The following is a 13596-nucleotide window of genomic DNA, read 5'->3' as shown; positions in this document are numbered from 1 at the left end:
TTTTTGTATAATAAAATTATCACATTTCAATATTACGATTTAATTTAATTTACATGAATATAGGGTAATGAGATTCTATGTATGATTCAAATATAATGTATTTGATAATATTTAATCCTTTTTTTGACTTGTATATCTTATATTCTTATATATCTTGTATATCTTCTCTGTATTCTTCTATGTAGAAAAATTAATAACAATACTGAAAGAGAAAATATTTGTGAGAAAGTTATATTTCAGTAATAAAGGCCATCAGTAACAGGGCCCCTCTGTACTTGAAATTAATTTAAATCAGCATGATAATGCAAAATAAAGAAAAATAAGCCACTTACCCCTCTTTTTAAATTTGGCAATTGAATGGGATCATGCTATGTAATAGAACAGACCAAGTTGTCAAATTTACTGGCACCTAAGCTCCAGCTTGTCTCTGACTTTCATGCTTCAGTGGAAGTCAACGACAAGCTGACACGAAACGGGCATAGCATGTGTAGCTCTATAGGGAATTACTGTAGCTGCCACAGCTGAGCACAGTCCAGCCCTTGATTGATAAGGCAAATTGGCATTTGGAAGAGAACTCTGGAGAAATCTTCAAAACTAAATGAAATCGGGCAAATTCTGAAATCCCTCTAAGGGCAAGGGAAATTTTGAGCACAATTAGAATGTAAAATGATTTCAAACATTTGTGCTAACCTGAATTGAGAGTACAGAGAGTGTGGGTGACCTATCAGTGCTGATCTTGACATTTTGTTGCAAGTTACCCATGGCTAAACTAAGCTTCTTTGAAGTAAGTGAATATCCCACTGGAGAATTATGCACTTATAGATTTTAAGATCATGTGCCAAATTAGTCATGTTTCCTGATCTTGAATGCTTGTCAGAGATGGGAGTTCTCAGTACTCTTGATGGTTTTTCTTTAGAGCAGTGACAGAGTCTGCGACTGCTCTGACTTCAACTCTACCTCCTCCAGGAATAGCACTTCACAGCAGCAGGTAAGATTGCTTTCCCCAATGTTAAACAAACACTGAAATAAAACTTACAAATGTAAATTTATGTCAAATAAGATTTAGAACAAATGTTTAAATAAATCTGACTTAATGGAGACTTTTTTTAAATATACCTGTGATAGATGCTCTCCCTCTACAGCTAAAATCAAGAAGCAAAGCAAAAAGTTGCAATATTTATGTGTATGATGTACAGAACCTGATTATTCTGTTCAATTTTCAACTTTAGGTATAAACAAGCATTTTGTTATTTCTCCTGCAATCACTGTTATCTCTTCTCCATGCACACTATTTCAATAAATTGGAACATAACAAATTATGATAAGGATATATTTCAGTTTGGGTAATGTAAATGTTAGAGGGTCTAAAATAATTCAAGAAAAATCATTTAAAATTGGTTACTCGTAACCTTCCAAGTGTGCATCAAATTGAAGACCTCAACTTGTCAGATGCAATCAATGATTTTGTCAGACAAAAGATATAAAAGAAACATATATAATTCTAAGAATAAGACCAGGATATGATCTTAGGCACAATGTGATGTCAGCTTTTGAGCAGTGAGAAAGTTTTAAAGTTCCAAAATGTCTGGTTTAAAAATAAACAAAAAACAAGCAGGATCATCTGCTCTTTAGGAAGCAGCAAGAACACCAATAAAGTGTTCTATTTGTGAAGAACAGTGTTAGATTGACATATCAGATAAACCTGATATGGTGAAATATTTCATAGCGATGTTACTTCCTGGACTGGCTAACCTGCTTGGACAGTTTTTTTTTTGAAAGATAAGGTTATTCTGTGATTTTGTTGAAGGCCACGTGAGGGTTATACATAAAAAGCAGATAGGAGCCTAGAGTAAACTCATGGTCCTTATAATAAAGCTTATACACATTACTCGAAGAATACTTTTGGCCTTTTAGCTTTTGTGGCCGTGGCAAACTGTGACTGGGCATATCTTGCAGGAACGTCTGTCATTAGCACCAGAATATTGGTAGTAGGTTCCCTAAATAAAAGATGTACACCAGATGGTCTTTTAAGCCTGCACCACCATTCATCTGTACTGATATTCTACCTCACCCATTTTACCACCCAAACCCATTCTTCAATGATTCCTAGATTTGAAGAAATTATTATTCGTCCTTTTGAATATGCTCAAAGACTAGGTATCTATAAAGATCTAAAGTAGAACTTTCCAAAGTTTTTCAACATTTCAAGCAAAGAAATCCCTCTTGCCCTCCTTTGGTTTCAAATCTGTTCCTATTTTTTGGATCTATGATATTGAGTTCAAAACTTACGAGGGGTGATTGATAAGTTTGTGGCCTAAGGTAGAAGGAGTCAATTTTAGAAAACCTAGCACATTTATTTTTCAGCATAGTCCCCTCCTACATTTACACACTTAGTCTAGCGGTCGTGGAGCATACGGATCTTGGACCTCCAGAAAGTGTCCACACAGGGGTGATTGATAAGTTCGTGGCCTAAGGTAGAAGGCGATGAGTTACTAACTTTAAACTTTCTGTATAATTACTCAAAGAGTTGAGCTGCACGTGCATGTAACGAGAGCTGTATAACTCATCTCCTTCTACCTTAGGCCATGAACATCAATCACCCCTCGTATTTACTCCAGTAATGGTTATTTATGAAGGGGCGATGCCCTGTGATAGTTAATGGGGTGAGACAGTGAATGGCAATTGGGGGATAAGGTGGTTGCTGGAGAACCACATTGTGATTTTCCCAGAATGTTAGCATTCCCCTTTAGAAAAGGTGCCATTTTGTATTTTGTCAACTGATCTTTTAATTATTTGTCCTCAAAGCCATGATCACATAATAATTTTTCTGATGCTTACAAAAATTGGTTCAACAGTTTTGCATCAAGTTTTGTCAGAAAACATCAGTCTGCTCTCATTAGTGTCAGAACTGATACTTTGTTGTTGTGAAAAGCAATTGGACGCAGAAGGAGCAGCATTAAGCAACTGGATTTTGTTTGCAGACGGTGGGTGAATGGTCTTATTGCATAGAAAATAACAGCGAATTGAGGCAAGTGTGGCAACAGGGCAAAAGAGCATATTATCCTTTGTCCTAAGAATGCACTGAATTTCATATGTAAAATCTCTGTGTGTGGAGACCCAATGATTTGTGATGTGCAATAGTATCTGCTGACTTTTTCCTTTTAATTGCACCAGTTTGGTTAACACTGACTCAAGAAAAGTCAGTTCTTTGATCTACCTGGCCAAAATGTAGATGACGAGTAGATCTATTGAATTAAAAAGCAACGTCAGTTTTTTCATCAAAGTCAGGTTATACACTTAAAGTAAATAGTAGCCAAACTCTCGTGTCTGGTGTGGATCAACAGTAAACTTCAAATTTGACTTTTACTTACCTTGACTAGAAAAGTTTCAAATTTAATTGAATACTTTTCCACTCCATAACTAAATCTCTCCCCCCCCCCATAGGTTTATATTCATCTTCCACTATTTGTGTGCTGATCCAACAACAACAAAGAAATTCACTTGAGTTGCCAATTTTCATCGTGTTGTTACAAAACTGATATCAGAAACATCCCACAGACCAGAATGGTGATTTTATTCTCCAGAACTAGTTAAATAGTAGCTCAAACTCAATGTGAACAGAGGATGAACTAGAATCAGTAACTTAAAATAATCGAGATGACCTTGTTTACTGAGTGAACCATGCAAACATCTCGATAATCTCCTTATTTGTCTGTCCATCTGTTATTTAGGTCAAACATGGAGAGCTCCCATGTTTTCAACAATTCCCATTGCACTTGTTATTCTGAGATTAGTAACAGCTAAAATCAGCCTAAGGATACAAACTGCTTGAAGACCTTGAAGGTCATATACTGATGTGAAATGCATATTTCAGTCAGGAGGCACGCACCCACCAGCTGCACTGGTAAAACTCCTTACCCCAGAGATTCAATAGCTCTGTTTTTGGAGGACTAATCCAACAATTTATATTTCACCTAGTCCAATTCAAGTGCTGCATTAGGTTTGCAGTTTAGATCACAATCTATTGAGTTTCCAGTTAGCAGTGCCTCCATATAAGAGAAATAGCACGGATCCCAAATAGTTATCATTGAATTTCACAGAGTTTCTGACACTTAACTGCAGAGCAACACATTAACATCTCAAACCATTGAAGGGTTTTCTCCAGTGAGCTGCACCACTGTTGCAAGTAGTATGTTAGATAATTAAATACAACCACAACAGCAGACACAAAGATGAGGTTGGGAAACAGACACTTAGACCAAAAGACAGACACAACACCAGGGCTGCCTGTGATCCTTTTATTGAACTAGATATCTGTCTTTAAATGAGAAATTGGCTGTTGCACTGAAGATTAATATGGGATGCCTTGATGAACTTTTATGGCTACAAAGATGGAGTCCTCAGCTCAAAAAGAATGTAAACCCAACATAAGTTAGAAGAATCCTCAATGAGAAATTCTTCACTGTGAGGTACAACTTACACACGACAAAGGGAGATCCTTGGACTAATAGCCTAATCAGGCTAGAGGAAATAACCTTCTTTTTGGACACTGGGGTGGCCAAGGAGCATGCATCAACTTTTGATGAGGAAGCCTTGTATTCCTGTGGCAAGCATGAATCTTATTTTGCCTGTTTCATCACCCCTTCATCCATTATGGAAGTGATTATACCTATGTGCTTGCCATTTAGTGACAAAGCCCTATATGGAGCATAGCTAAACCCATTGGCTTCTCTCACTGAACCTCTTGAGATATCTGCATAAGTCCACTAGCACTACAACCCCTCCACTCGCCACTGCCAAGACAAGGAGAGCAGACAATACTCAATTGATGGTTCAGAGGATGAAAAGCACATTATTTCTTAAACTAATGTCAAAGACCAGCTCAGACATTGCAAGGAAAGAAGGGAATAGTTTAAAGAAAAACTTTTGACAAGGAGCTGAAACATTTGACGCTAGAGAGCTGCAGTCAGGCAAGTGAAACAAAGGCTAATATGCTCTCTTGCCAAACAGAATCCACACATTTGTACCTTCCGTGGTGATTCATATAATCGCAATCAGGAAGGCTGATATAAATACATTCCTCTTTCTAATTCAAACGACCCATGGGACCCATGCAAGATAGGCTCACCAACTTGATAGATTGCATGGAGGAGTTCATTTCAGAAATTTGTGTGAATCTGGAAGTAGAATGCTGCCTGGCATTATTACTTTAAGTTCACAATGGCTGAGTGATCGGGTTTCTGTTTCCATGGAGACAAATGGAAATATCATTCAAAGTCTGACAGCTTCTGTGGCGTCTCACACTAATTCTTTCAGAATTCTGTTTGCTATCACCTAGGAACAAATTGCTGCCGAGAGAAAATTGTCTGTCACTGTTGCAAGATGATGAAAGCTAAAAATGCAGCCAAATCGAAGCATCTGGACCAGCTGGAAAAATGGGCTGGAAAATGGCAGATGGAATTTACTGCAGACTGTTGTGAGGTCTTGCACTTTGGGAGGACAAACCAGAGTAGAACTTACTCAGTGAGCAGGAGGGCAAGGAGGAGTGTGGTAGAGCAATAAGATCTGGGAATACAGATCCATAATTCCTTGAAAGCAGTGTCACAAGTAGATAGTTTTGTAAAGAAAGCTTTTGGCACATTGGCCTTCCTAAATCAATGTACTGACTACAGGAGTTGGGAAGTTATATTGAAGCTGAATTGGTGAGGCTATATTGAAGCTATATTGGTGAGGCCTAATTTGGAGTATTGTGTGCAGTTCTGGTTACCTACCTACAGGAAAGATGTCCATAAGATTGAAAGAGTGCAGAGAAAATTTACAGGGTTGTTTCTGGGACTGGAGGACCTGAGTGATAGGGAAAAGTTGAATAGGTTACAACTTTATTCCCTAGTGTAGAAGAATGAGGGGAGATTTGATAGAGGTAAACAAAATTATGAAGGGTAAATACAGGCAGTCAGGCTTTTTCCACTGAGGTTAAGAGATACTTGAACTAGAGGTCATGGGTTAAAGGTGAAAGGTGAAATGTTCAAAGGGAACATGAGGGGGAATTTCTTCACTCAGATGATGGTGACAGGTGGAATGAGCTGCCAGCAGAAGTGGTGGATGCAAGTCCAATTTCAAAATTTAAGAGAAATTTGGATAACTACATGGATGGGAGGGATACAAAGAGCTATAATCCAGGTGCAGGTCAATGGGACTAGGCAAATAGTTTGGCTCAGACTAAATGGGTCAAAGGGCCTTTTTCTGTGCTGTATTGTTCTATGACTTTATGACTTTTTAACATCCCTTCCCACCATTGGCAGTATCTAAAGGAGGCATTGAATTAAGAAGGCGACATCTCTCATCAAAGATCTCCACCATCCAGGCCATGCCAACCCTTCGCAGCTGCCATTTGGTAGGAGGTACAGAAGCTGCAGTCCCACACCACCACATTTAAGAGCAACTACTTCCCTTCAGCCATTTTCAGGGTAGGAATGACAAAATCCCAATCTCTAGTTTAGCAATATAATGATCTCTTTGATCACTTTGAACTAATATAGGCTTTTAGCAGATTATGTCCTTTCTTATCAAGATTGTGTATAATTTATATTTAATTTATGTTTTTCTTGTGAATGCTGATATATAATGCCAAGTGGTTGTGGTGATGATGCTGCACATGGGTTTGTCATAGGTTTGCACCTTGCATTTGACAATAAACTTGATAGATTTGAAAGTAGATAGAGGTAGTATATTTTCTTTGAGTAATCATTGTCTTTAGTGCTCAAAATACAGCAGAGGTATCAGCCTGTAAGATTTAACTCAAATCAACTGGTCCAGCTCATAATCATCCGGAAGTTAGGAACCTGGGGGTGAACATGAACTCTGCAGGCAGAGATTTACAAGCTTGACTGTATGGTTGGAGGAATGGCAATGAAACTTCACAGATCTCTATCACACATCATTTTGAAAATCCTAATCTGTAGACAAATGACTCCCCTGAGATAATGAGAAAGAAGAGTTGGTCTCTCTAGACTCTAGGGCGTGGGGCTAGGATTGGTGTTGGATACTAGATTCTGTAGACGTGAGATTTTCTCGGCCTACCCCCTCATTGCTGGTCAGCTCCACCTTTTCCAACATACACATTGCAACCATAACAGAAGCATCTATTTTAAGATGGTTTTAAATGAGTAAAAGACTGTGTACTTCATTGAAAACCACTGTTGTAAATTGGAGCAGGCTTCAGAATCAGCAGTTCATCCTCGGAGGGCTTTGCTGTAGAACATTAAATTTTTTGTCGTGTGTGAGTGGATTACTTCAATCTTCTATTCTGACCAACAGATCCAAATTGGGTTAACAGGACCAAACTTTCCCAACAATATTCTTATTGGGAGTTGCAAAAGGATTGACATCATTCCATGCATGCCAAACATGGAAAGCAATTTTTTGCACAAGCATCAATTGGAATGGAAGATGTTGAGTCGAATTTCCAAAGTAGAGTAGTTCAGATTGTAAAGCCACAAAATTGCATCTAACATTGGAAAGTATTGACATTTTATCAACACATTACCACATCAACACATCAGCCTGAAAACATTTCTAGGTACTTGCATGTTCAGAATTTATAACAATCCTAAGCATATTATAAAGAAATTCTTCAATTTCCCTGTTCTATCTTGAATGCATTAACTTCTTATGAAGAGATATATGGGTAATTCTCCTCCACTGACTAACCATCTCATGTGAGCACACCTGACAGCCAGTAGTAGAAACATGAGTAATAAGTGCTGGAAATAGTCCACAAGTCCAGCAGTTTTTGAGGACTGAGATGGCAGAATATCAGATCGGTGCATTAATGTTGAGTTAATTTGGCATTCTTGGCAACTATTTTCAAAGAAGTCACAAAGCTAGATACCAAACCAAACAATTTCAATTAAGAATAAACTCTTCTTGGGCTACCAGCTGGGTACAGGTATTAATTTTAACTAATGTCTTGATGAGTAGCTCTGGCATCTTCATCAGAGATGATGCCTAGGCACATTTAGTGTGGTGGTAAATGTACCAACGTCAACTGTCCCTCCTGATTGGTTAGTCTTCAACTAATCAGATTTCCGCTGTCCCACTTTTCTTACAATTGAATTCCAGTTCTTAGTGTGAGACCTTCATCTCTGTTAACATTCTTTTTCTAGTTTTATTTCAATGGCTTCCTTCACCAGGCCATTGGCGTGTCATCAAAGTCAATCCTATGGCCATTGTGAATGGAATGTTCTGCTACTGCCTATTTCTCTGGGTAATCCAAACAGACATACCTCCTGTGCTCCTTGATGCAGGTTGCCACGGTGCACCCAGTCTGGCCAATATACACTGCTCCACATTCACAGGGAATCCTGTAACCATTAGCCAAACTGAGTCCCTCCATAAGGGGACTACTATAAACAAACAGATGGAGTGGCCAAGGGATCACCCTTATCGTCAACAATTGCTAATTTTTGCATGGAGGGCACTGAGTTCATTGCCCTTATGATCCAAATACTACTTCAGGTGTGTCGATGACACCTTGTAGTGAGGCCTCATGGACTCCAGGCACTCCAACAGTTCCATGACCATCTGAACAGCATACATATAAAAATTCAATTTACAATGGAGATGGAGAAGAATGCTTGCCTCCCGTTCCTGGAGTTTCTAATATGATGGTAGCCTCAGGATAGTGTCTATCAGAAACCCACTCATATGGACTTATACCTCAACAATAGTCATCATCATGCCTCCCAGTGTTGAGCAGTTCTTTCTACCTTGATTAACTATGAGAAAACTATTTTGGACCCAAAGAGTCTCCACAACAAAATAAGACAATTATGCACAACATTCCTACAGAATGGCTACAAGGTGAATGAAATCAATTGGGCCCTTAAAATCACCAGCAGAAAAACCAGGAAACCTAACAACAAGGAGGAACCCATCGCTACCACCTGTCTTCTCTATGTTTCCACGGTTTCTGGAAGGATTGCCAGGATCCTGAAGAAATACCGGATTAATACCATCCTCATACCTGTAAGGAAGCTCAAATCCCAGCTGTGTGGGTCAAAGATGATCTGGGACTCAGGTCGGATGGCATTTACAAGATTCTCTGTGAATGAGGAGCAGCATATATCAGCCAAACTCACATCAAGGAGCACAGGAGGTATATCTATTTGGATTAACCTGGAGAAATTGACAGTAGCAGAACATTGTGTTTGCAATGCCCATAGGACTGACTTCAATGGTACAAAACAACTGAGCCATTCTAATGGTTTTTGGGACTGCTTGATGGAGGAAGCCATTGAAATAAAACTAGAAAAACAGAATTTTAACAAAGATGAAGGTTGCATTCTAAGATAAGAAATGGAGTTTGATTGTAGAGAACCATTCAGATGGGAGAGGGAGAACGGTAGTGCTCAGAGTAGCTGGGACCTTTGACTCTTCTGGCTGCTTTACCAAGGCAATGAGAAGTAGAATCCGGGGCATGGATTGGAGACTGTTTTGAGCTGTATCCACAATTCTGCAGATTCTTTCAGTCAAGGGTAAAGCATTTCCCATTCCAAGCCATGGTGCATCCAGATATGATAGTTTCAGTGGTGCATTGATAATTATTGGTGAAGCTCAAAGGGGACAAGACAAAATTCTTTTGCCTCTTGATGAAGTAGATGTACTGGTGAGCTTTCTTAGTCATGGCATCAAAGTGGTTGGACCAAGATATGCAATTGGTGATGTTCACTCCTAGGAACTTATTAACCTCCACCCTCTCATCCTCAGCACCACTGATGTAAACTGCCTCCCTTCCTGAAGTCAGTGCCCAACTCTTTTGTTTTGCTGACATTAAGGGTAAGGTTCTTGTCGTGATCACATTTCACTAGGCTCTCCATCTCCTTCCTGTGATCTGACTCATCACTATTTGAGGTTCAGCTCACTCTCAACTGCATGGCCAGAATCTGCTCTAACTCCACCTATAAACTTGTAGATGGAGTTAGAAAGCAGAATCTGACCACACAGACTGAGTGCATGGGGAATAGAGAATGGGGCCCTGATCTCTGCCTTGTGGGGTGCCAATGTGGAGAATTATTGTAGCAGAGGTGTTGCTGCCCTTTCTTGTTGATTATGGTCTGTTGGTCAGGAAGTCAATGATCCAGTTGCTGAAGAAGGTGTTGATACCCACGTCTCGGAGTTTGGTGATGTGTTTGCTTGAAATTATAGTATTGAAGGCAGAACTTTGGTCAATAAATAATAGTTTAATATAGTTGACTTTACTGCCCAGATGTGCTGGAGCAGAGTGTAGGGCCAAAGAGGTGGTATCTGCCATAAATCAGTTTTTGAAGATAGGCAAATTACAGTCGGTCAAGTTTGTCTGGGAGGCTAGAGTTAATGTGTGCCCCGACCAACTTCTCGATGCACTTCATGATGGTGAATGTTAGAGCCTCTGGGTGGTAGTCACGTTTCCTTGTTTTTCTTAGGCAATGGGATGATAATGGTCTTCTTAAAGCAAGTGGGTACTTCAGATTGAAGCTGGGAGAGATTAAAAATATCTGCAATACCCCTGCCAGCTGATCAATGCAGGACCTAAGGAGACTGCCAGGGCACCCTTTGGGCCAGTAACTTTCTACATGTTCATTCTCTGGTAGACTGATCCTATACCTGCAATGGTAATTATGGGTTCAGGGGCATTTTTAGGCTCTTGGGATGAGTGGAGACATTCCATCCTCTTCCATTCAAAACATATATAGAATGCATTAAGCTCGTCCTGAAGAGATGTACTGTACATCTGCTCCTTAATGAAAATATGGACAGCAACTCAATGCATAAAGCACGCAGACATGGTCAGGAGGTTCAGTTGTTATTGAAACCAAACATCATAATGGGAAGAACTGTGATTTAAGCGATTTTGACCTTGAAATAATGATTGCTGATGCCAGACGGGATGTTTGAGTATCTCAGAAACTGCTGATCTCCAGGGATTTTCACCTACAACAGTCTCTAGAGTTTACAGAGCAAGTGTGAAAAATGAAAAAAAACAACCAGTGAGGAGCAGTTCTATGGGTGAAAACTCCTTGTTATTGGGAGAGGTTAGAAAAGAAGGGCCAGACTGGATCGAGCTGAGTGGAAGGTGCCATTAACTCAAATAACCACGTGTTACAACAACGGTGTGCAGAAGGGCATCTCGGACTGCACAACACATCAAACCTTGAAGTGGATGGGCTACAGCAACAGAACACTCTGTACCTAGTAAAGTAGCCACTGAGTGTATTTATACAGGATACTCAAAACAATGCTTCTTTTTCTCATTTGTCAGCCATCAAGGAGTAATTTGGCTAGATGGATGTAATGTTGTTAATCTATGCTGCAGTTCATTTTTGGCACTTGGAAGGGATAGCGGAGGAGCTTTTTTACTCAGTATCTGATTTGTGCCTTTAAAGTTATAGATTTACTTATTATCTGCAGATAATCCATTTGGCGCAGGAGCTCCTAAAGACAAGAGTTTCAAAAGCTTCAAAACATTCTATTCTCCAATAGCAATGTCAACTCTTTTCAGGATTGCAAAGGAACTGCTATTATCTCCTGAATGACTGGCTGACGGAGTGCAATCAATTTCACCCAATACTTTACCTAAATTGTAGCCCATTCATTCTTTAATACCACAAATGTTTTATATTAGCAGGAGCGAAAGGACTCCAGCTTGAATTTCAATCATGGCAGCAATCAAAACGATGAGGACGACCACAACCAGAACAATCACTACTGAGCAGTCTACTGAACTAGGAATCTCCACTATGAAGAAGGTGACCCATGTGTCAACATTCACTTCAGAAGGTAACTGCCAAAATGTTTCCTAAACACACAAGCAACATCTCAGTCTGAATTTGCAGAGCTGTCTAAACCCTGTATGCACATTACGCGTATGAACCTGACAACCACAAACATTTTCTAAACTGCCGTTAGTTGAGCGCTCTAGTGTGTGGACCACATGACTTACCTTTGCTGCTAAACAATAACACAATGTGCCATATTTCAGAGGGACAGCAAGTTCAGAGGAAATCCTCAGTCACACAGCAGACACTAAGTGTCGTGACACATTCCGTTGAGATTCCTCCAGGAGAGAGCATCCCTGAGTTTGATGAAAAGCCCAATTCCAGTGTAGTATCAGAAGGTAAGTCAGCCAGCAGGACTGCTGCTTGGTTCACAGTATTCTCCTGCTTTGTCATGTGTATGGTTTTGTTCATTTTAGTTAAAGTTTTAAAAGAAGACACAGACAGCAGATCTATTAAGACAGTTTACACTTTGTTCCATTCTTCTGTATTTTTCAATTGTTCAGGATTCCTAATCCAGAGAGCTGTACAATAAATGTTCTTTCACCTCAAACATTTAAACAGAGATTTAAGGTGATCTAAAATTTAATTCAAAGATTTTGTGAATTATGTAAGCTGTTTTATGCAAAAAGGGATTTATTTGGGACTTATCAAAATTGCACAAGTTTGTGTTTGTTTGAGAGCTTTTCCGTTCGTGAAATACGATGCATTGCAAAAAGAGTAGCCCATGTTCACTGTAGATGAAGGGGCTCTTTGAAAGCAAACATTCCTTAATATTTACTGTTTTAACTGATTGGGGGAACAGTTTGGGCCTCAAACGTTATTTACATGTAGAAGTAAAACAAATAATTGATTACTGCCATGCAACCTGGACTGCTTACTGCAAATATATAAATTCACATCACGCAAGGGAATGTTTAAATGTTTATCTCTAAGACTAACCACCTTGCTGAATTTAATCGCCTCATGTGAAGAGACAAGATACTTTGATCAGACAGTGACTGGGGAGAAAACTTTGTCTAACCAAACTGTTGTTCAGGGAAAAGTCATAAGAGGAAACAAAACAATGTCAAAGGAAGCCCAATCTTTCAGTTTCTCCTTTCACATTGTTAATGTTGTAAGGTCCTCATTTTAGTCTGGGATTGTTTATCTAAAAAGTTACAAACTTAACTTAGGAGAAGAACTCAAAGAATAAGTACTTTTTCAAAGCACAGCAATAGTCATCTTTAATCTCCAGAATGTGAAAGATGGTTAAGGTAGTGCACTCTAAAACTACCCTGTGTTAATAATAACCTACACGGGTTTTTGACCTTTACCCGAGTGATGCATCAATTATCTCCATTTCCTTTGGCATTACTGAGCAAATTTGTTTTACTGTAGGCAAGGATGCAATTTTTAAAGCCAAGGTGAGTGGGAACCCCAAACCAAAAGTGGCATGGAAGAGAGGAAGTGGAAAACCCATCAAAGAAGGAGCAAAGATTTTCTTCGACAGCATCACCAAAGAAAATGTTCTAAAGGTATCTAAGACCAGAAGTTACATTATACAACCTTAACGGAGCATTTTAGACAGAAGTTCAAAATAATGTCAAAAATTGTAAAAGATAAACACAGCACATTCACAAGAAACTGAAAAGAGAAGACAAGTTGACAAAATTTGACATAAGACTGATATAGTAACATAACTAGCAGTTTTGCCAATGATGTTCTATAACAATGCCACCATTAGTTAGACAATCTTTGCTTATTTAGGTATATGTATGTTCTACATGGAAACTAGCTGACT

General features: G+C 39.2%; 1 protein-coding gene across 1 annotated transcript in view; it reads left to right on the top strand.

Moving 5' to 3' along the window:
- Positions 1-868: 868 nt before the first annotated feature.
- Positions 869-13596, top strand: part of LOC140729476 (immunoglobulin superfamily member 22-like) — a 70736-nt gene continuing 58008 nt past the window's right edge. The window contains exons 1-4 of the mRNA XM_073049255.1: positions 869-988; positions 11663-11817; positions 12020-12154; positions 13194-13330. Coding sequence (XP_072905356.1) covers positions 11697-11817; positions 12020-12154; positions 13194-13330 — 393 coding nt within the window. The 5' untranslated portion in view covers positions 869-988; positions 11663-11696. The remainder of the gene's footprint in view (positions 989-11662; positions 11818-12019; positions 12155-13193; positions 13331-13596) is intronic.

Source organism: Hemitrygon akajei, chromosome 6 (genome assembly GCF_048418815.1).
Source record: "Hemitrygon akajei chromosome 6, sHemAka1.3, whole genome shotgun sequence".
Taxonomy (NCBI): Eukaryota; Metazoa; Chordata; class Chondrichthyes; order Myliobatiformes; family Dasyatidae; genus Hemitrygon; species Hemitrygon akajei.
Note: the sequence above shows the minus strand (reverse complement) of the source record. Positions and strands in the feature narration are given on the sequence as shown.